Source organism: Stegodyphus dumicola, chromosome 3 (assembly GCF_044657685.1).
Source record: "Stegodyphus dumicola isolate Sdum_Otavi_A_Nest chromosome 3, ASM4465768v1".
NCBI lineage: Eukaryota > Metazoa > Arthropoda > Arachnida > Araneae > Eresidae > Stegodyphus > Stegodyphus dumicola.
Genome location: NC_140770.1, coordinates 214,882,336 through 214,907,224, shown reverse-complemented (window position 1 = coordinate 214,907,224; position 24,889 = coordinate 214,882,336). Strand labels below are relative to the sequence as shown.

General features: G+C 32.1%; 2 protein-coding genes across 7 annotated transcripts in view; one reads left to right on the top strand and one right to left on the bottom strand.

The window, feature by feature from the left end:
- LOC118195135 (uncharacterized) overlaps nt 1-4,012 on the top strand; it is a 171,420-nt gene extending 167,408 nt beyond the window's left edge. For both annotated transcript variants that reach the window (XM_085813847.1, XM_085813848.1), the window contains one exon: nt 2,231-4,012. In XM_085813847.1, coding sequence (XP_085669973.1) covers nt 2,297-2,728 — 432 coding nt within the window. In that variant the 5' untranslated portion in view covers nt 2,231-2,296 and the 3' untranslated portion in view covers nt 2,729-4,012. The remainder of the gene's footprint in view (nt 1-2,230) is intronic.
- LOC118203893 (uncharacterized) overlaps nt 1-24,889 on the bottom strand; it is a 233,753-nt gene that overhangs the window by 43,534 nt on the left and 165,330 nt on the right. For 4 of the 5 annotated variants that reach the window (XM_085813843.1, XM_085813842.1, XM_085813845.1 and 1 more), the window contains 6 exons: nt 23,941-24,168; nt 17,627-17,766; nt 10,349-10,447; nt 9,262-9,358; nt 7,054-7,157; nt 1,538-1,643 (listed from right to left, as the gene is read on the bottom strand). In XM_085813843.1, the coding sequence (XP_085669969.1) occupies nt 1,538-1,643; nt 7,054-7,157; nt 9,262-9,358; nt 10,349-10,447; nt 17,627-17,766; nt 23,941-24,168 (774 nt within the window). The remainder of the gene's footprint in view (nt 1-1,537; nt 1,644-7,053; nt 7,158-9,261; nt 9,359-10,348; nt 10,448-17,626; nt 17,767-23,940; nt 24,169-24,889) is intronic. The other variant, XM_085813846.1, reaches the window with a different exon arrangement.

The window sequence follows — 24,889 nt, the reverse complement described above, 5'->3', positions numbered from 1 at the left end:
ATTATGCTGTTCATTTTCCTTCACACATTATAATATAATTAAATTCTGTTTTTGCCTTATCTAATCTACTTAATATTGTACCTGTATTTTTCGTTTTAGATTTAACAATTTCCATTGGTTTCCTGTTATGAATTTGTGCAAAAAGTACTGTTGTGAAGCTTAAATAAGCAATCATCTGTGGCCAAGGAATGGATAAGTACATTCAATATTAATTCCCAGAGGAAAAATAGCCTTCAGCCTGAAAAATGGTCTTCAATTCGAATTGCATTTTATGAACTAATATTTCACCATACAATAATGCAAGCAAAGAGTATCTGGATCTGGCAAAAATACTGCAGCAAATACACTGCGGATGAAACCGTCATGAAGAAAACATCACAAGGTGAAAACGTCGATGTACAAATCATCATCATAAAAAATAAAGTGAAAATTTCAGTTTAAAAGCGCAGTTGTTGAAAATATCATGGTTAAAAATAAAGCACCTAGAAATCATGGCATGACGATAAGGTCAGATATATGCATTTTGAAGCTTTGTAAATTTATATATTTGCATAATAATTTGTGACTGCAAGAAGGAATGAGGAATGTTTTTACTTTTACATTTCATATTTTTGAATTAGACACTTTTTCAGAAAAATTAAGAAGGAAATTTAAGCATTCAAATACTGAAACTGAGTAGAAAAATAATTCTAGGTATAGCCATTAATATAATTTTAAACATTTATAGTTAACTAATTAGTCATTATTTAATTAATCTTTTTTATAAAGTTTTATCGGTAATTTTTCATGAAAAACGTAAGTTTAAAACAAGATTAGAAAAAGGAACTGCTTGTGGTTACCTCTATTAAAATTTTTAATTAATTGTGTTATAAAATTATGTTAACCGCTATAAGTAGCATTAATTTTCTACTCAGTTTTTGTATGCTTAAATTTTCTTCTGAATTTTTTAGCAAAAGTATTATAGTTAGTTCAAAAATATGAAAGTAAAAACATTCCTTTTTGATCTCACAAATCAAAATTATGTTAACCGCTATAAGTAGCATTAATTTTCTACTCAGTTTTTGTACGCTTAAATTTTCTTCTGAATTCTTTAGCAAAAGTATTTTAGTTAGTTCAAAAATATGAAAGTAAAAACATTCCTTTTTGATCTCACAAATCATTTTGTCAATATATGTCTACATCTTTTAAAACCAAAAAGACAAATGTCTGCAATGTTATCATCATGCAATGATTTGTTAGCACTTTATTTTTTTACCACAATATTTTCGATGACGATGTTTTCAAATTGCAAAGTTTATGATTTGTTAGCACTTTATTTTTTTACCACAATATTTTCGACGACGATGATTTCAAATTGTGAAGTTTTTTAATCGCTTTATTTTCAATGATGATGTTTTGTACCACAATATTTTAGAACTGTGGTGTTTTCTCCAAGATGTTTTCATCTGCAATATTTTTGTCTGTAACCCAAGCAAAGACATCTCTTAAAAGATTATGCAAAACACACACATACAAAAAATATTAAAAGACTTATTACCATAAACACATGACGAATTTCTCCTAGCTTGTTGATGTAGCTACGTATCTGTGTTAAAAGAGTTTCCATATTTTTGACAATAATTGGATTTAAAGCTGGAGAAATACTAGAAATAATAATATAAATTAATAAAGTACATATTACACGCAGGGGGATATGAATAAAAATCTAAGATTTAAAATAAGTTGTTTTTCATATTTTAGCAAAGGGGGAAAATATCTAATAAATCTGATAAGAAATAATTTTATATTATTTTAATAGCTACTTTTTAAATTTGCATCAACGTCTTATGGAAAACATTTTAGTATTTAACCTTCCAGCGGGCGCGCGTATGTGTGAAATACACTAGATATTAATTTTGCATTTGTTTCGAGAGGGCACTATGAGCATGTATCCTTGGCTATTCTCTAAACTTCATTCGCCCTTCTTTCAATCGTCTGCTGGATTTTGAGGGGTTAATGCGAGTCTGCAGATTTACTATTTGTATTCCAGAAATACGCGCGACCGTTGAAGTAAGTTTTTGTTATATCCAATTTCCTTTTTTTTTATTACAGAAAATCTTTATTCTTTTTCATCTAAATCTTATGATTTTATATAATTTGTGTGCATAATTACTTTTAATGATAAAATAGAAGCATTGTATACATCACATACGCTCAACCATGTACGATATTTTTGTTCTTTTCTTTTCAGTTATGGTGAATAAAAGTAAAATGCTCAACATGAATAATCCGAAGGATCTTGAGATTATAAGAAATAATGCTTTTAAGTGACAATGAGGACGATGAGGACATTATTTTAGATGAAAGCATTACAGATGAAGAAGAGAGAATTTCAGAAAGAGAAGGCGATTCAGAATCGAAGATAAGTGCAGAGAGCAATTCTGAAGAGGAAAATAATGATGATAATTCTTCTGAAGTGTATACAGCTCATCAAATGAAAAAAGTCATCGATTCTTGGACATGGCATAAAGAACCATTTAAGAAAACTAAACGAGCGCCTCGTAACATATGTGTTCATGTTCCTGGAGTCATCAGTGAAGCTAAATATCTAACAGATATTTTGGATAGATGGAAATGCCTCTTTAATGATAGTATGATAAAAATCATCGCAGAAGATACGAATAAGTTTATTTCTTCTGTGAGGTCCAATTATTCTCGTATAAGGGACATCAGAGACACAGGTGGTTAAGAAATAAAAGCTCTTTTGGGCTTACTTTACTTAGCTGGTATTTATCATGGTAACAGAGTTAAGGAACTGTGGATGATTTTAAAGTAGTAATGAACTTAAAGAGATTTTTGTTTTTACTAAGAGCTTTACGGTTTGATGACATAAACACAAGAGCAGAATGAAGAGGAGTCGACTGCTTGGCTCCATTAAAAAACATTTTTGAAAAGTTTGTCTCTAATTGCCAGAAGTGCTATTCACTTGGAGAGAATGTCACAATAGATGAGAAATTGGAAGGATTTCGAGGAAGATGTGGTTTCCTTCAATACATTCCTAAAAAACCGAACAAATATGACATAAAAATTTATGCCTTGGTAGACGCTCGTATGTTTTACACATACAATATGGAAATTTATGCTGGAGCGCAGCCAGATGGTCCTTTTTGCATAAGCAACAAACCACAAGATGTTGTAAAAAGGTTGAAAAAACCTATCCATAACACTAGAAGAAATGTAACCGCATACAACTGGTTTTCAAGTTTTGAGTTGGTACGAGATCTAGATGAAAAGAAATTGTCATTTGTAGGTACACAAGAAAAAAAAATAAACCTCAAATTCCGGATCAGTTCAAGCTGAAGAAAACTCGGGAACCCAATACGAGTCTTTTTGGATTTAGAAAAAATATGACACTTCTCTTCTATGTACCAAAATGTTATAAAAACATCATATTGATTTCAAGTTTTCATGATGACATAGCAATTGATGAAGATACCCAGTACAAAAAAAAAAAAAAAAAAGCCTGAGATTATCACATTTTACAGTCGTACGAAAGGAGGTGTGGATACAGTGGACAAACTTTGTACTTCCTACAATGTTGCCAGGAACACCAGGCATTGGCCTCTTGTAGTTTTCTTCTCTATGCTGAATATAGCAGCAATCAACAGCTACATAATTCATTCAACGAATAATAGTGAAAAATTACTTAGAAGGCAATATCTGCGAAAGCTAGCAAATGCTCTTATGAAGGAAAACGTTGAAAGAAGAAGCACTACCTCTCTTCAAAGTGAGCTGAAATTAAAATTGTTGAAACGAAAAGCAGAATTAGGTGTTGTTGAAGAAATGACTTCAGGGGAAAAAAGATGCAAACCCTGCCAAAATGACAAGCACACTAGAATTAAGAGGTTCAGCTGTGAGATTTGTTTAAAATTCATTTGTCTAGAGCACTGTAAACATATTTGTTCAGACTGCAGCGATGCAATAAAGTGATTATGAAATTGATTTTTTATGTAATATTTAATGTGTTTTTCCACTTACTCATTAAAAATATAAAAGTTCAGTTGAAATATTGGCAGTTTAATTTTGCTTTACTTTCAAGTTAGTTTGGTAAGTCTTCAGTTCTTTTATACTGTTTTAGTGTTTTATACTTATTTTATTTTCCTTAATTTAAAGTTAATATTGTTTAACTCAATTGTACTTATTAACATTTTACTATTTACAAAATAATTTTCATATTTTTGCTTTGGAAAATTTAATTTTTATAATAGCTTATCTAGGAAATACGCACGACCTTTCTTGTTGGTGCAGAAGGTACGCCCGCTGGAAGGTTAAGGCAAGCTATTTGTGCAAGCTAGGTCACTGATACAAACAACATCCATTTTTATCATTCTCAATAAAATCTGTTTCAGTTTTTGATTTTAATAAGAAAACTGTTAAATTGAAAACTATACAGTACGAAGTCTTTAATCAGGACGTCCATAATCCGGACCTCAAAGCTACAAACTTTCTGTGCATACGTAGCGTTTATGCATGCAGAGAAATGCACATTTAATGTATAACAGACGGTATAAGTTAGTGGTCGGCAAAGTGCGGCTCCAGAGCCGCATGTGGTTCTTTAAGTGCGGCTCTGGTACAAATACAAATGTGTTCGAATATAACCACCCAGCATATCGAAGATCTGAAATTGGTTTCAGCTTTATCAATAGCAATTGACGAGTCTTGTGACATAAAAGATACAGCGCAAATTTCACTTTTTGTGAGATTTATGTCTCATACAGGCCCTAAAGAAGAACTTTTAGGATTATTGCCACTCAAAGGTCAGATGCGTGGAGAAGATATCGCCAATACTGTAATTGAGTGTATGGATAAACATCATATTCCCCTCAATAAAATTGTCTCGATTTCAACAGATGGGGCCAAAATATGACCGGCGTAAGAAAAGGGGTTGTTGCTATTTTGAAAGAAAAAATTAATCACGAGATACTTGTTTACCATTGTATCATTCACCAAGAAGTGGTTTGCGTGCAAACATTTCCGGAAGAAATTGTAAAGTTATGGAATTAGTGATTACCATTATCAACTCCATCTCAGCTAAAGCTCTTAATCATCGCCAATTCAAAGAATTTTTATTTGAAAGGAGAGTGAGTACGCTGATCTTCTGCTTCATAACAAGTTACATCGGTTATCAAGAGAGAACATTTTAAAACATTTTGTGTGCCTTTTTCCAGAAATTAAAGCATTTCTCCTTGAGAAAGGCATTCACTATCCAGAACTAGCAGACGATCAGTGGATCCCAAACTTTTATTTCATGGTAGACATTATATCTCATCTAAATCAGCTTAATCGTAAATTACAAGGGAAAGGAAACTTAATTTTTTCGATGTTAGAAGAAGTAATAACATTCGAAAACAAATTATCCATTTTTGCACAGGATTTTGAAAGGAAACATTGCTTCACTTTCCGAGCCTGCTGAAGCATCACCAAGAAAATAATTCCTCTATTGATAAACACCATTTTAAAACAATAATTTTAAATATCAGGGAAGCATTTCTCAGCAGGTTTCAGGAATTTAAAAACAGCAGAGCAACTTTAGCATTTGTCAAAAATCCTCTTAATGCTACAATAACCGAGTTGAAATTTTCTCCTTTTGAAATTGACATTGGTAGCTTTGAAATACAATTGCTGGATTTAAAAAACAAGGAGATATAGCGCTCTAAATTCGAACGTCTTTGTGTTGAATTGGAAATATTGGAGAAGAAAAAAGATCTTAGTTCACAACACAAATGGTCTGCTTTGAATGACCTGAAGAAGGCAGACATGATCATTTTCAACGCTTGGAATAGGATTTCTGACTCTTACGATCAGCTGAAAAAGCTCGCGTTTGCCCTTCTTTCCCTTTTCGGTTCTACATATATATGCGAACAATCTTTTTCAAGTATGAACATTATCAAGAGTAAACTGAGAAGTTGCCTTATTGATGAGAAATTGGAATCATGCCTAAAATTAAAAATAACAACATACAAACCTGACTTACTCAAACTTTCCAAGGAGATGCAAGCACATTGTTTGCATTAATAAATATTAAGTATTAAATTTAGTTTTAATTAGTGAAATAAAAGTTTACTAAACAAGCAGATTTGGCTCCCAATTTTTTTCAATTGTTGTAATGTTCATATTTGGCTCTTTGGCTAATAAGTTTGCCGACCACTGAGCTAGGCTAAAATTATCTAATTATCTATTTCAATCAATGTTGCAGATTGCGTTGTTCCTTAATCTTCTAATTGGATCCGGCTTATTATTTTTTTGCAGACTGTTTTATAAAAAGTAAGCTTGAACTTTCGATTATGTCAAAAAGAGTTTCCGATTCTGGAGCTGCCAAAGGATCTACAAAGCGAAATGTTTCGATGTCCATCAAACAAAAAGTGGAATTGCTGCAAAAAATAGATAAAGGCATGAAGAAAGTGACAGAGAGGTTAGTGAAAACGAAAACATTTCGATTGACAAGTTAGTCGGTATTCTCGGCACAGCAATTACAGGACTTGAACAGTGGAACTTTGTAACTGAACAAGAAATTATGTCTGTTTATAGAATTAAAGAGAAGGTATTAGCAGATAAAACAAAGCAACTTAAACAACTTACATTGAAAGAAATGTTATTAAGCTTTTTTTTTGTAATTTTAATACCCTTTAGATCATAATTGCTCTTTATTTCATAAATTACGGTTTCATATTTTTAATTTTATAATTTCTGCATGCCATCTTACCAAATTTAAATTGATGATCTATAATCCAGAAAACCCCCTCCAGATTAAAGACTTTGTACTGTATAATTCAGAATGTGATAGCACACAGCATATGATTATGAATAATATTAATGATAATAGTAAAAACCAAACAAAAAATTATGAACCACAATTCCTGTTATTACAGGCGACTTTTTTTAATGACCAGTCCATACAAAATAGTACATATTCCTTGATATGCTAACCAAGAAAATTTAATTAAATTTAAACAGAAAATACAAAAACTCCACTAAAAACTTATACTACAGATTTTAGAAAGGGGGAGGACTTACAGGGGTATTCCTCCTTGTAATTCTTTCATTCTTTCACCAGCTTCAGAAATTTTTTGATCAATCCTTTTCAAAAATTCACTTTTCTTCAGTTTCAAAACTTGATGCTGAGGAAAGAAAATGCAATTGAGTACAAGCTTTCAACATATTTTTGACATACAATTTTTAAGGGTAAACATATTCTACAGTTCTTGAAGAGCAATAATTATATACTGAATTCCCGAGAAATATGATAGATAGAATAAAATAAGTTGCTTTTGAAAATATGAAGTGGGTTTTGTTTTCTATAGGTATATAAATATCTCAATCAAAGCAAAAGCTTAAAAAATAATCATATCTATATGCAATATTTAAAAGAGATATTTCTTTACAAATTTTGCACGGTTGGTTTGTTAACTGATTACTGCATGCAAGACACACGAAGACTATCTACATTAGAAGAAGAATGCTTTTGTGGAAAACCGACATATTTATGTTGTACAATGGAAAGCTAACATAACTAGCTCATTTGTTAAAATCTGAAACTAGGTTCAAATAGAAACAAATCCATAGATGCATACACGTAATTAGCAGTCTGACTGGACCAATAAAAACCAGTTGAGGCAGGTAATCTCAGTGAAATGCTTTCAATTGTTCATACAACAAGGATTGCCAATAGCAGCTCTATTATACTTCTTATTTCTATGGTTGGAACATGAATTTGTGCTAATCCAAGTTGCCCACAACTAATAAATCACACTTTAAAATCATAGGAAAATGGTAAAAAACTTTGGTACTTTCTGATCCGCACTCTCGATTTCAATTGCCATGTTTTTGAAATATTTTACAGTAATCATGCAATAACAGTTAGTTCATGCATCACATAACATACACGTGTTTAGTATGTGTGGATTTACAGGCTTACATGCTTTCACTAGGCAATATCACCAGCAATAAAAATGTGAATTTTGGCCAGTAATATTTCTGATTTTGCTCACAAAATGCTTACTATCATTATTATTTCAGAACATAACAGCACTTCTGAGCCGTAAAGACAGCCAAGTAAAAGTTTTTCACCAAATCACAAAGTCAGAAACTTTTTTTTTGAGGGGGGAGGTGTAGAAGGCCAGAATGTACCAATGTTTTATTAACCCTCTAAGCGGCAAGGCCGTATGTAAACAGCCTAGAATATTTTTTTTGTGATATCTGTAAGAACGTATATATACATGCATATTAAAATATGTTAATGAAATTAAGGCAATATATCAAAAGTACACAAATCCAGGTATGAAATACCAGGAGAGTTTTTAGATTAAAACCAAAAAAATAATTTGTTCTCATAGTAGTTTTGGGAAATTTGTGCTTTTTTAGCTAAAAACCTGGTCGCTCAGAGGGTTAAGGAGGTAGAAAATCATGAACCACTGTTTCTGCAGAATAAAAGTTATTAAACTCAGGAACTTAAAACAGGAATAAAATTAAGACCATGCTTTTTTACATTGTCTCAGTTTCTTGTTGGGGGGATGTGATATGACTGACAAATTATTTGGAAAAGGAGAACAGAATTAATTTTTTTGAAAAATATCAAATCAGAAGAGCAAAAATTTAATTCTTTTATATCGAATACAGCAAAGCAGCTTCAATGCAAATGAAAAGGGAAAGAATCTCTACATCTTGAGAGAAAAATTCAATATGGAATATTTGCTACATACCAACTAATTCAGTTAGTAGAAAGAACCATAAACTGATTATGAATATTGATGACATATTTCAAAGAATTAACATAACAGCATTTTAGGATAATAACATCATAAATGCGGAGGTTTTGAATGAAAGACATGGTATAATTATATCAATTTAGAAAGGTGATCCTTAGAGTAATAAAAGTTCACTTTTTAGTTTTACATAATAGTGAAATTTCCTTAACATTAGAAGCAGGATAAATAATAGGAAACTCATTATTTATATCACTGGTATGGTTATAGGAGCTTCATAATAATAAATGTAATGCAATACCATACAGAATTTCAAAAGTATAAATATTTCATTAAATGACTTCGATTTAGAATACTTAAAATATTTAAAAAATCGTGTCAAATTAATTAAGCTGAAAGATACATTTATTCTAAAAGATAAATAACCCAAGTTATTTTCTGCAACAGAAATATAAAATACTTTCTAGTTTGCTAAAAGTATTATTTATATCAATTAAAAATCACCAATAAATGTTCTTACTTCTGCAGTTTTTGCTCTTTCAGTCATTTCATGAATTTTTTGCTCTAGATTTTCAATAGTTTCCATGTATAATTTTCTTTGCAGTTCAGAAGATGTTCTAAAAGAAATAAATTACAATCCAATTGTTCTCATATGTTTTCAAGATAATTTACAGACTGAAAAACATGCATAGATGAACTATTATATTTAAAAACATAAAAAGGTTATAAAGATTATAAAAAAAGATATCTTCATAAAGACAAAGGAATGACAGACTAGTCTATTAGAAGTGGTACAGAAAAAATAAATAAATGACCTGTTTGATCATCCTATCCAAAGCTTTTTTTTAAATGCATGTCTAATTAATTACCTCTCTATATACATAATTAATAATTCTGACTATTGCTTTTATTTAGTTTTTGTATGATTGCCAAATATTTACAAATCATTGAATTTTTAAGCATCAGAAACAAAAAAGGCTTTATATTTGTCAACATACCACAAAAAACAAATTATTCAGACAACATAAGCAACAAATGCCTTCTTATGCATTTCCCCCAACCAATAATTCTAAATGGTGCAATTTTAACTCCAATACCTTATTCTGTTTTAAAAAGATTTTCAGGTTCAAAATATTTTCAAAATTTAAAAAAGCATTTTGAGGCTAAATATGATTTGGATAAGATAAACAATCTACATTATCTACATTAATTTAGGACTGTGCTGTACACAAAAGCTTTTAAATTTGGGATTTGATCAAATAATTTTCTGGTACAGCCATACCAATTGTTCTTTTATTTATTTTTTTTTCTGTTCTTCAGTTGTATAGCAAGAATGTTATGCCTTCTTTACCCAATCAAAATACTTGAATCAGAAAGATGAACATCCATTAAATTATTAACTACAGTGACATAAATAAAAAAGAATTCCTAACTGAAAGAGACATACTACAGAATTTTATTTTATTCAAAAATGACATAAAATGAAACAGAGAAATGGAAGGACTATCACTTTGAACCTAGCAGCTTATTCTAATGTAGCCTCCAAATATTGTAATATTAGTGCAAAGATTCCTCAGACTGCTTAACTGTTACTTTTGCATACTCACCTTGCTAATTCGTTTTCACACAATTTATCTTCTAAATGTTCTATATTTGCCCTTGCTTCTTTCAATTTATCATTTAAATCTTCCACATGTATCCTCATACTTAAACATAAAAGCAGAACAATATAAGCAACAATACGCAGCAAAATACATTTTTATTAACAATAAACAGAATTGCAACTTAAAAAGATCTATTTTGTAGAATATTTAATGAGAGCTCTTAATTTATAATAAAAAAGTATGTTTCTTTTGAAATAAATCTATAGCATTGATTTTTTATTTTCTTTGGAGTCAATTAAATAATTACAATCCATATAGCTACATTAAAATAACACGTTTTACAAGCATATTACTCCCCCACCCCCAATAAACATATATTATTTTCCAGGACTGGATTGTTATTTAATTATAACTAAAAAGTATGTTTCTTTTGAAATAAATCTATAGCACTGATTTCTTGTTTTCTTTGGAGTCAATTAAATAATTACAATCCATATAGCTACATTAAAATAACACATTTTAGAAGCATATTACTCCCCCACCCCCAATAAACATATATTATTTTCCAGGACTGGATTGTTTAGTTTAGGCAATGCATGCTTTTAGAACTCAAAATAAAATAGCAAAATACTAAAACATACATGTGTGTTTCAGAAAGCTTACATGACTAACTAACTTTTAAATGGCTGGCTCTACACTCATCGTTTCAGTGTAAGTATGTGTATCGTTTCAGTATAAGAAAGTAATAAAATAAGGTTAATATCTAGACTGAAAATTTTAGCCTTGTGATGCCTTTTAGTAAAACTCAGAAATATTTCAGTTTTCATGTTCTTCTTGTAGGAAACAAACAAACAAACAAACAAAAACAAAACAAACTTCACAGAGAAAATTAAGATTTAGAACAAGATTAAGAGAAGTCTTCCACTGACTTTAAGATCCAAGGACCTAGCAATTTAAAAATTTTCACATAAAACTTTAATTCATAGACAAAAAGTATGCTGAAAATCAGCTATGAATGTCAATAATAAAGAATATAATTTATGTAAGTAAATGTGAAGATACAAACATGGGTTGAAAGCCGCATACAGGGATGGGCTATATGAATGGCTTATACAGGGTGTCCGAAACGTCTTTCCCTGATTACATAAATTGATAACTCAGACTAGAAGTAAGATACAAATATGAAACTTGTGTCGAATTGTTCACAAACTATCACTTAGGTTCGCAATACATAAGTAGTGGATGAGGTGCAGTGCCCAAGAAGCCATGTTAACCAATCAGGAGAAGGCACAGTGTGTCCTGTGGTACCATGAGACACGATCATCAACCACAGTGCAGAAACACTTCCAGACAACATTTGGAAGTAATTCACCTGATGTCAAGAGTATTAAAGCCTGGTATGAGAAGTTCAAGAACACAGGATCGGTTGCTGACCTTCCGAGGTCTGGTCGACCAAGAACCTCAGCAGACAGGGTGGAAGCTGTGAGGCAGTCTTTTCTGCGAAATCCGAAGAAATCGGTGTGCAGGGCCTCACGTGAATTACAGATACCAAAAAGCTCTCTCCGTGACATTTTACACAAACGTTTATTGTTTATTGCATACAAAGTGCAAATGGTTCAGGCATTGTTGCCCAATGACAGTACACGTCGATATGACTTTGCGGTCGAAATGCTATCACGTATTGAGGACGATTATGGTTATCTCAGACGAATTGCCTTTTCCGATTGACGAATTACCTTTCCGCAACGGATAACCACAGTTGTTGAATCGATCCCTCCAGTGATGTTGGCTAATGTGTGGACGGAAATTGAATATCGCCTAGATGTGCTACGTGCTACCAAAGGTGCTCATGTGGAAGTCTACTGATGTGTGAAAAAAACTTTGATAGTTTGTAAACAATTAGACACCAGTTTCATATTTGTATCTTACTTCTAGCCTGAGTTATTAATTTATGTAATCAGGGAAAGAATTTTCGAACACCCTGTATGTCATTAATGCAGTACAAAGACCTGGTATTATTACGACTTAAGTGTTTTTGGATTTTAGATCAATAGGTCAAATTAAGTAAGATGTAATGTAGAAATTATGAAATTAATAAGTTGAAAATACTATTTATGGATAATGAAAAATTTATGATTTTACGAAAATTTAAAAAAAAAGGGGGGGGAAGAAAGAAAGAAGCTATATTTAGTTACTTGTTTTATTAAAAATTTCTTTTAATGTTATATAAGTTGTTTCCCTTTTTATGCTACATTTTCTTTAATTTTATAGGCAGGCTTTTTTTTTTTTTTTTTTTCCCAGTGAAAAAGTTCATTGTTGAAGTTTTGCAACTGTCATGTCGAAAATTCTCACTAAACTGTTAATCGGCAGCAACATTTTCTGGATTTAACACCATTCTGCAGATTTCACCTTCTGCTTGCTGACAGCTGATTGGGCATTGTCATCACAAAGGAAAACTTCTGTTATACCATCTTCATTAATTATCAGTTTTCAACATTTCTTCACAAATTCCATTATTTGGAAAATTTCACCTTCAACAGTATTCAAAGCCTACACCAAAATAAGGTTGCTGTTTTGCCTAATTTTGAAAGCTCACTTCCTCAAGCCCAAATTAAACCAATGCCATTTTTCTCACGCCAAGACCACTGTAGAAGGCAAGTACCAAACATCTTTTAACTCTGCAGATCCTGTTTATCTCAAGAATTAAGAAAGTCTTTTGGACATGATCAAAATTCCAAACCTTAATTTTCTTAAGATAGTTGTAAAAACAATAGACTGCAAAAGTTAATAAGCTCTATCAAATTAGTTAAGGAAGAGTAAACTTTGCTATGTTAACTGCACTTCTTCCAAATCTAATTCTTTTTCTTGCTGTCATGCCGACAAGAGAAAATCACTATCAGCAAATCAATATGCCTTGCAGTTTAATCTTGTTTACATCAGACAGAAAAATATTAAACACTCAAGGCTGAAAGTGTGGCCGCTACTAACATCAATCAATGTACTGTCAGTGACCAGGATGATTCCCAGCCAGCAGGTATTTCAACACATATACAGGATGACACATACAGGAGTCTCACGCCCATTGAAGGAAAATCACTTTTATGATGCATTTGCCTTTTCTTGGTGTATTTTATTCTCCATTCCTAAATCCATTTAAAAAGAAAAGCTATTGGTCTGGATATTAGATTTTTCTGGACACCGAATGGTTGGATTTCAGACTTTGTACAGTATTTATTATACACATGTGTCCAAATTTATCTTTACATAACCAAAAATAATGGTTGTCCATGAAATATCTAATCAATACAATCTATTTTTGCAGGGAATGCATAAAAGACAAGCATAATTCACATTATCATTTGAAGGTGAATGAAGCAATTTGTGCAAAGTGGATATTTGAAAATACAGGAATTAATTTCGGTGTGTATGGTTTGTTATGGCTTCAAAGTATCATTTGAAAGAATTTGCAGAGTGACGAATCATCAGCCATTTAAAAATTTAAAAGGAGGCAGACAATCATGGAAGCACTGAGATGTAAGAACATTTCAAGACAGACAGTCTCTATAATTATGGAAGTAATTTCAGAGCTCTAGGACTGTTCTAAGGATGCCCGGACAAGGTCATAAACGAATAGCAACATCTTTTCAAGATCGACAACTGGCAATAGCTGCCTGTCATAACACAAGGTTTACTGCTTGGTAATTAAGTTCAGAGCTTGCAACCACTACTAGAACTGCTGTAGCATAGAAAACAGTACATACAAAGCATAATGAAAAAGGCCTTTATGCCAGACAGCAATTAGTATGTCGTTCACTGTCTTCAAAATAGAAGAACTGATTTAATTGTTGCAAATCACATCAGAACTGATGTGAACAAAAACAGTCCCATGTTCTCTTTCATAAAGCATCGAGGTTGTATTTAATATCTGATTCCAAATATGTTTACATCTGGAGGGAGTCAGAAAAATAAAATCTTCCTCTGAACATTATAGAACATGACCATTTTGATAATGTATAAGTGTTACAGTATAAGGAAGAATAATATTTGATGGGCATATGCTCCTACATACTTTCAACAGCCGATTTGTGAAAAACCAAAGTCATCAAGATGAGATATTGGAACCTTATGTATGACTTTTCAGAGGTGTATATAGATCTGACTATTTTTATGGATGATAATGGGCATCCACATTCAGCAAACCTGGTGGATGAATTCCTTGAAAGTGAAGAAAATGAGAGAATATTGTGGCCAGTAAAATCTCCTGATCTTAACCTGATAGAGAAGATCAGATTGCTAGAGTAATGGAATCCAAACTGTGGTTAACAACATTATTGGCAGCATGAAAACACACTGTGATATATGAGTACAAGTTACAAAAGATTACATACCATACTAAATTCACAAGCCTTAAATTCTTTTCAGAGTTATTCTTTTTTTTTTTTTTTTTTTTTTTTTTGAGGGGACCTGCATTTTACTGCTATTTTAGTTTTTATAGTTTCTTGATACAGCATTATACAATATGCAGTGCTCTTACATTTTCCTTTTTTATTTATGTCTTATGATGTTATGTATCATTTCTCATTAACTCAGAAAATTATAGTTCACATTTTCTGTGAAATCCATGATTTCATGCATGTAAAGATAATTTTGGATATAAGGTATTGGCAGCCATGTTGTCTGCTCAGGGCACAAATATTTCTTAATCCAGAATAGCCAATGATAACTATCATATATCAATTCTAAACAATAATTTATTGCTTAATAATTTTCTTATAAATTCCATCATTAAACTTTGAATACAAAATACCTTTCTCCCATTCAATTTACGAGATCTTACTGAAGTAAACATGGAATTTTTATGTTTTAATGCATATATATAGATTCATTTTAACATTATCCTATTTAACAAATAATTTCAATCTGACCTTACATGCACTCCCAGAAGATATGTTACATCTAGATCTGATTGCATTTGCAATACATTATAGAGTTGATTAGTTGCTTTTTAGTATTATTATAACAAGGTTCAGATGCATCACACACATGTTAAGAATACAGACACATAAAAACCTCAAAGAAAATAAAAAGTTTAAACTAAAAAATATTAACAGCACAATATCAAAATCAGTCACAGTCTGATAATAAAACTGATGGCATATGATGCAAAAAATAGATAACTGATCCTTTTGATTTAACTCACCTAGAGCAAATAATTGAAAATTAAAACACATTCTTATTACAGTCATTCTCTGTGTAATTAAAATATACAATCACAAAATGAGCTACAGAATGTTACATATAATTTCACATACATAACAAAAGCTGACATACACAGATAAATGCTTGCACAATTATGCAATAATATGACAATAAAGCCATACATGCACAGATACACACATATACATTCATGTGTAAAATTAAGTTAATTTGCAAATTATGTCTATTTTTACGAAAAATGTTTAACCTAAGGTACTAATTATGCTGCTAAAAATTTTATGCAGATATTAACTGATTTAATTGTTGCAAATCACATCAGAACTGATGTGAACAAAAACAGTCCCATGTTCTCTTTCATAAAGCATCGAGGTTGTATTTAATATCTGATTCCAAACATGTTTACATCTGGAGGGAGTCAGAAAAATAAAATCTTCCTCTGAACATTATAGAACATGACCATTTTGATAATGTAGGTGTTACAGTATAAGGAAGAATAATATTTGATGGGCATATGCTCCTACATACTTTCAACAGCCGATTTGTGAAAAACCAAAAAGTCATCAAGATGAGATATTGGAACCTTATGTATGACTTTTCAGAGGTGTATATAGATCTGACTATTTTTATGGATGAATCAAATACATGCATGTCTGCAGAGCTGTGATTACGGAGGGGATATATGTGCACAAGGCGTTTTCAGCGATTTAGTGCTCGAACTCCTTCATGACATTCAGTGTGTTACTCGCAAAAGTTGGGTGAACTTTATAGAGTATCAGGTAATATGCGTAGCCATGAACATATGGATGATGGAATGAGATGGAGAATTGTCAGTAAACTGGAGTAGCTATGGAGCTCAATGTAATGCCTAGTGTCGTCTGCAATTTGTGGAAATAATTTCAGGACATAAGATCTATACTGAGTACTGAGAAAGGTCGACCAAGATCCACAATGATGAACGAGGATTGTTACTTAGCACTTTAAGTACTACAGATTCACAGCTCTCACATGAGCAGTATGCTGTCACTGAAACCTGAGTTTCACGGTCTACAGTTGCTTGAAGGATCCATGAGATAGGGCTGTATATACCAGGAGAATCACTGCAGCACACAGGAAAGTGTATTTAGTTTGGTGCAGATAAGATGCACCTTGGATCAGACTACAGTGGAGCATTCTGCTTTTAACAGATGAGTTGAGATTCACACTGAATACCGATCTGGTATTCAGTCTGGAGACATTATATTGGACAGTTGTATGCCCTTGCACATGTTTGATAAAAGCTCCCTGACTGCTATGAGGTACAGTGAGGAGATCTTAAAGCCTTATATTCAGCTTTTCAGGAGCGCAGTTGGTCCCGAATGCCTGTTAATGGATGACAATGCTTGTTCACATAAGGCTCAGCTGGTCGATGACTATCTGAAATGAGGGAATATTCATCGCACAGACTGATCAGCCAGATCTCCTGACCTTAACCCTATACAGCTTGTCTGGGATACTTTTGAAGGCAATTTCATCACGCTATTCTCCTCCAAGAGCCATCCTGGAGATGAAAACTGCCTTGCTGCAGAAGTTTAATCAATGCCAATGGCACTTCTCAATTCATCCAGTCATCTTGAGAGAAGTAAAAAATCTGACAATTATGTATAACATCTTACTCTGGCAAGCAGGCAGTGACTGACACATTCAAACATACAATAAAATTAAAGCATGCACAGTATGCTGTCTCCCTTCACCGTGCATAGTGGTGCCACCCTAGCAACAGTATACTGGATGAGAAAATTCAAGGTCAGTATACATTTTAGACACACCTCATATAAAGCAAGCTTTTGCCAGCTCAAATGGCTAAAGTTACAACTGGATCATCATTTTGCAAAGAGACAAGATTATGGAATGTGGTTGTAATATATATATATATAGGTACAATATATGCAATTTTACGTTTGTACATGTACACATGTGTGTACATAAATTCCATTAACTATACATAATGTTTTTTTTTTCCAATGATAAAACAACAAAATTATAAAGTGAAGAATAGAATTAGAGTAAAAAGAGACTAATGATCACCTCTCAAGGTTCATATTCAAAGTTTCATTTTCCTTTTTCTGTTCATCAATTTTCTCGTTTGCTTTATTAAGAGAATCTTGAAGATGTTTTAATTCTTTTTCCCATTTGAGCTCTTTATTTTTATTAGTTTTCTTTTCAGCCTAAAAACACAGTAATTAGAAGCTGCAATCACGCTCATAAATTTAAATAGTACTACAATTGGTACAAAATTAAAAAATCATAAATTAAGAATAAAAAAATTCTCATAGTGTAATATATAAGATTACTTATTTTTATGAATCATGAAAAACTAGAACAAGAGCGTAAGATCTGACTATTTAAACAATTTACGAAGAAAGCACATATATCAGAATTTAAATAGTTTTTAAAGGTAGAAATATCTGAGAATTTGTTTCACGAAATTAAAAAATGAATTACTTGAAATTGCAAGAATATTTTGCAAAACATATAAATAGTTTAAAAACTGCATGTTATAAACTTTTATTACAGAACAGGGATAATTCCTCAAAAAGTCTCTGTCTGCACTGACAACTCTTGAGAGGGGGAAAAAAAAAGCACAAGTCATTCAAAAAAGCTGCAACAATTTTTCAAGAATAAGAGAATATTAACACAATAAAAAATAAAATAGAGTTGGCTAATAAACTACGGAAAATGCCAAAATTCACAAATGAAGATAATTAACTCTTTCGCATTGAAGTTTCCTGTAACAGCCGTACATTCAGACATCTGCAGGTTGCCCAAATGCCTCATTCATTTTCTACCTGGTGCTTTCCCCCATCACATTAGCGCATGGCTCTGTAGTTTCACATGTTGTTAAAGGACAAGCCAATAATTTTATTCAAGTGACTAAAAGTAGTTCCGTCATTTGAATGCCCTTCCTTGCGTAGCGTCAACGCTCTCAGGAGAGCTGACTTGCGTCTAGATCACTTATTTTACTTCTTCCTCAGGTAGTGAAAATGTCTTGCTGATATTCTGTAGCTTCATCTCAAAATTTTCAGAAGACATAAGATATTAATACCGGAAGAAATAAATGGCATATTAGTTGGAGAAACAGATGAATCAGATTCCACTGAATACGATGAAGAGGATGGACATAAAAAACATGTATTGATTGATGATGGAGGATCATGAAAGCAAACACAATTATAGTCTAGAGCAATTTGTTTCAGAAAGTGACAAAAATTTTAACTCTTTATATAATACCTTTGAATCAGAATATTGTGAAGTAATTAGACAGAATACAAATAATTATGCAGACTTTTGTTTAAGGGGGGGAATGTTCTGTTGAATATGAAAGCTGGCAGCCCATTACCTTCGTAAATGAGAATCCTGCACTTGGCAATGAAGTGATGAAATGTGTACAGATAGATTTTTAAAAATTAAACATTATTTTCATATCTCCGATAGAGAAAAGGAGGTAAAGGAAAACAATGAAAACTTTCTCGGGTAAAAGGGCGGTTTTCAAATTAATTTAAGCTGTATAAACATCTTTTGGATGATGAAGCTGTGGTAAAATTATAAGTGTATCTAGGAATTGCACAGTACTAAAACCAGATAAGCGTGGGCTTAAAATTTGGATGTTATGCATATCTCACTTGGGTAAATTTTTAAATGTATGGGGAAAAACGAGATAAAATTGACAGTAGATTGGATATGGGAAAAGGACTGGGCTACGATGTTGTCACACATTTGATAAAACCCTTAACAAGCAAGAAACATGAACTGTTTTGAGCAGCATTCAACTTATGGTTGATTTAATGAAATCCAAATTTTATTCTTGCATAACTGCTATGACAAATGAAAAGCACTAGACAACTGAAATTAAAACATTAAACTGAAAACCCCAAATGAAAATCACACTTTTCAGGATAAAAAATTTCTAAATTTGTCGTGTATGTCTTGGATAAGCTGTGTCATGTGAACAGAAGAAAATCAGAACACAAATGTGGAAGGACAAGATCTGGAAAACCAAGACATAAAAATATTATACAGTTGCCGGAAAATTGTCCAAACGGTGGATGTACGTGTTTTGGTTCCTTTTAGACAACACCATCAACAATGCCTACATACAGGTGGTTATCAAAATAATGGAAATACCTGTGAATACGTGACATTTAAGAACGCATTTCATAAGCAATAAAATATAATCCTAATTATCACCTTTTTTTTACATATAAAAAGTATGCATCACAGTAGTATGAGGTAGCTATAGTGAAGTTTAGTCTTCAATTTTCATCACAATCTTAAAAGACAACACCATCAACAATGCCTACATACAGGTGGTTATCAAAATAATGGAAATACCTGTGAATACGTGACATTTAAGAACGCATTTCATAAGCAATAAAATATAATCCTAATTATCACCTTTTTTTTACATATAAAAAGTATGCATCACAGTAGTATGAGGTAGCTTTAGTGAAGTTTAGTCTTCAATTTTCATCACAATCTTAAAATGTCAGACCTCACAGAGTTTCGAAGAGGCTAAACAGTAGGAGCCCAACTAGATGGAGTAACTCTGACTAAAACATCCAAGCTATTAGGTGTTTCTAGAAGTACAATGTCTAAAGTCATGACAGCGTACACACAGTGTAGAAAGGCAAGCTTGGCAAAGCAAACTAGTATACGGAAGAAGAAGCTGAGGGAAAGACCAATAGGTACTCAAGTGGACCATCATGCCTAAAAAGAAAACAACTGCAGCCAAAGTGACTGCAGACCTCAACTGGTACCTGGATTCTCCAGCGTGAATAATTACAGTTAGGAGGCATCTTCATAAACAGAATATTTACAGAAAAGCAGCAATTCCCAAGCCAATTGTCACACATGTTAATGCCCAAATGCCGTTTACAGTGGTGCCACAACCACAATTGGTCGATTGATATGTGGAAGACAGTTATATGGTCAGATAATTGTGTAATTCAGGTTACTACAAATTATCCCCATCAAAGACGATAAAAAACTTTGTATGATTTCAAGCTAGAACACATATAAGAATTAGCAAACCTGTACTCATATAGAGTGCATACTTCAGCATCATTTGAAGCCTATCCTAGTCATTATCATAAATGAAGAAAAATCGAAGGATGTTAAAGAACTTGTGTTAGATGTCAGAAGCACAGAAATAAAATGTCAGCAAACAATGACATTCAAAGCATATGGAGTGCGAAATCTGCAAGATGTGCTTTTGCGAAAGCTGCTTTTATGAATAGGTACTCCAACCTCCCTTGCTTCAGGCTCCCCTTTTCAGGGTCAGCCTATAGCATAAGAGGAAAGCTTTTGTCTGCTATATAAACCTAAATATATTTAAAAGAATTCATAAGATTTTGGTATAAAATAAAAGAAATTTTAAAAAGAAATGAATTTTTTTTTATTCACACATGCAGACAACATTCAAATATTCCTATTTATGTGAAGAAAAATAAACTTAATAAACTGTTTGTTTAACTGTCCTTTCCTTTATCTTTCTTTGTATCCTACACTTAAAATTTCAAGGAAGGATGAGGGTTATTTTCATGTTCATGCATAACTATAATTTTTATGATAAAACTATTTAAAAGGCTTTCATTAAAGTATATATTTCTTTTGAAACAGGAGTTTTAAAATCATCAAATATGTACAACTAATAAGTATTTCTCAATATACAAGTAAATGTTTACTTTCCTGCTAAGATTATATGAATTGATTCAAATCTATAAAAAATAATAAAAATGCATGATAGTAAATGCTTGATTACAATTGATTCAAATCTATAAAATACAATGCAATTGATTCAAATCTATAAAAAATAATAAAACTGCATGATAGTAAATGCTTATTGTTAATCCTGTAAATGGATGCAAATTACACAAAGGGATTTCAGTAATAAGATAAGAGAGAGAGATTTTCTATAGCACTTATTTTGATATAAATTTTTATTCAGCAGCATTAACTTGCAGAATGAAAATGTTTTTCTTACTAGCATAAAATTACAGAACTATATGACATTTCTAATTTTGATGATGGATGGCTGTAAAACATAACTGGTAATATTTAAGTTCCATCAAACCATCATTTATGAACTAAACTAACTAAATATTTCTCTTCTTCCTCCAGTGACAATGCATATAAAGGTACCATACTTTTTTATTTTATATACCAATTAGAGAAAACATTATTAAATTTAAATAAAAGTAAATCCATGCACACATCCAATTCTTCTTATATATGTTTGCTTATCATAAGAATCACTGAACTTTCATTTATACAGTGGGAAATCTTATCAATCATATAAATATACATAATTCTTTCCACTAAATTAAAACTATCACATTTTAAAACCGATTATTTAAAGAAATATTAAGTACTCAAATCATTAAAAAATACTGAGGAGAAATATAGAAAGCTACTGATGCTCACAACTGCAATCCTGTGCTGAGGGAAAACTGCACACAATGAGTGAAACTGCAGAAAAAAGACAGAAGTAATCATTTCATCATTTTACTTAAGTAGGTTATTGTTAATGCTGTAGCAACCTACCAGATAGGGGGAAGGAAGACCATTCCAACAGAAATTTGTATACACAGGCATTTTCGCCGTTTGAGGAAAACATTTTTGGTTCTTTCTCAACATGAAAGAATTAACTTTTTCATAGTATTTACGTAGCGTATTCAGAAACTAAGTACCGTTTCATTCTAGCGCCGTCGCAGCGCTGTGGTAGGCGTCCCGCGCATGCGCACTAGCCTTTTTTGTTCACTGACTTTCAATTGTCGCCATTTTGGTTGCTCTATGTTGTGTTTTCAGTTTGCTGTGCACATTCAAAATGTTTAAGACAATTAGTTCTCCTGCTGACTGCGAGATTCGTACCGTGATTAAATTTTTGAACGCTAGGAATGTTAAACCGGCCGAAATTTATCGTCAAGTGACAGAAGTTTACGGTGAATCCGCAATAAGTGATGGAATGGTGAGAAAGTGGGTAAGAATGTTTAATGCAGGTTGAACAAATGTCCACGCCGAGGCTCGGAGTGGTCGGCCTTCTGTTGTCACCGATGATTTGGTAAGGAAAGTTGATGAAGCAATTCATGAGAACAGACGCTTTACAATGACAACTCTTTCAGAGGCATTTCCACAAATTTCACGTACTGTTTTGTTCGAAATTGTGTCTGACTGCTTGAATTATCGCAAACTGTGTTCCCGATGGGTTCCAAAAATGCTCATGATGTTCACAAAACAAAGCGACTTGGTAGTGCCCTGACATTTCTCACGCAGTACAGTAATGAAAGAGAAAACTTTTTAAACCAAATTGTGACAGGTGATGAAATTTGGGTGTGTCATTTCACACCAGAATCGAAACAACAATCGATGGAGCGGAGACACACTCATTCTCCGAAAAAACAAAAGTTCAAAGTGACAGCGTCATCACAAAAAATCATGTGCACTGTCTTCTGGGATAGGAAAGGCGTTTGCTTACTGAATTTCTTCCCAGAGGTGAAACCATTAATGCGGCACAATATTGTGAGTAACAAAACTAAGGCGTGCCATTCAAAACAAACAAAGAGGAATGCTCAGTAAAGGAATTGTGTTGCTCCATGACAATGCTCGTCCCCATACTGCTGGTGTCACTCAATCGTTAATTCGACAGTTTCATTGGGACCAGTTCGATCACCCGCCATACAGCCTGGACTTGACGCCGTCCGACCATCACTTGTTCCTGCACATGAAGCGCGAGCTTGGTGGCAAGCGCTTTGGATCTGACGATGACACGAAAAATGCTGTGGAGTTGTGGTTATCGAAACTGGTGGGAAGTTTCTTTGACGATGGTATACAAAAACTGGTCACATGCTATGACAAGTGTTTGATCATTGGCGGAAACTATGTTGAAAAATAGTTGAAGACATGTATTTTCATGTAAAAATAAAATTGGATTCGAAAAAATTGTTTTACTATTTTTTTTTTCAAAACGGTACTTAGTTTCCGAATACGCCTCGTATATAACTTTATAAATGTTCTATATATTACCCTAACAAACTGAAGTTTATGAATACAAAGAGTAACATAATTGCACAAATCTAGCTAATAAATGCAGAGTAAATACAATTTTTCATGATTGGTTCCAAAATGCCTCACCACTCAGCGGTTAATGAAACATTCAACATGACTATATATCATTTGGGATCAAGCACTTCATGGGCTTACTTACAATTTAGAATCTATTGTATTAAAATCATATTTCTTATGATAACTGCTTTTAATCACTATAAATTTCATGTAAAACAATAGAGGGGAATCAAATGATTTAAAAATATCAAAAAATAAGTAACATTTAAGTGTCAGCTTACTTCAAGTTCTGAAAAAACTTCTTCCAGTGTTGCCTTTAAGTTAATTATCTCTACACTAGATTTCTTCTGAGATTTAGTAGCTGAATCCAAGGCTACATCTAACTGTTTTTGCAACTGAGCATTTTGTTCCCTAAGCATATGCTTATCATCAGCTAATATCATAGCAACCTCTTTTATCCTCTCAAATTCTTCATCACTTTTTTGAACACCCCTTGATAATTTTTCTGCCTAATATTGAAATAAGCACAATGATTAATAATGATACAATGATCAAACATTATTACTTCAAAAATAAACTTTAACATAAAACTCTGGGCTTTAATAAATATTGAAAAATTATTTTGCACATTATTGTCATGGTCAGATATAAGTCTTATGCTACAGGGCATCATAAGAAAACTCAAGTTTTAAATAATCAGATCATAACATTGATATTAAAAAAGATAAAATGTGAAGTTACAGAAAATACTAAACTAAATTTTGAAAAATTATTAATGTAACACTTTGAAGGTCTAACATACCCATATCAACTACTTCCCATAACTCAAAGGATAAATTATGTTTTTTTAAAACAAAATATATACACAAATCTAAAAGAAGTTTAAAAAATCATCTTTCAAATAAGTTTCAGGAAGTCATTAAACTATTAAAAGTGTATGTCTAATAATAACCAATTATGGTTCTTTTTCCGTCCCAGGTAAGTGGTTGCTTAAATATGCCATAATTTTATGGGCTACCATTCTTAAGAGCAAAATTTTTTTATAATGAAAAGTATATTTTGATATCTAAAGTAATTTTGTTTTATTTCCAAGTGAAAGCCCTTTACAGATTTTCAATCAGATGATATGACAATTCTATATTCAAACGAATTTTTTGATAAAATTTCTATCAAGCATATGAAATGCATTGCTTTGATCATGAGTTAGCTATTGACACAAAAAAATCCAAT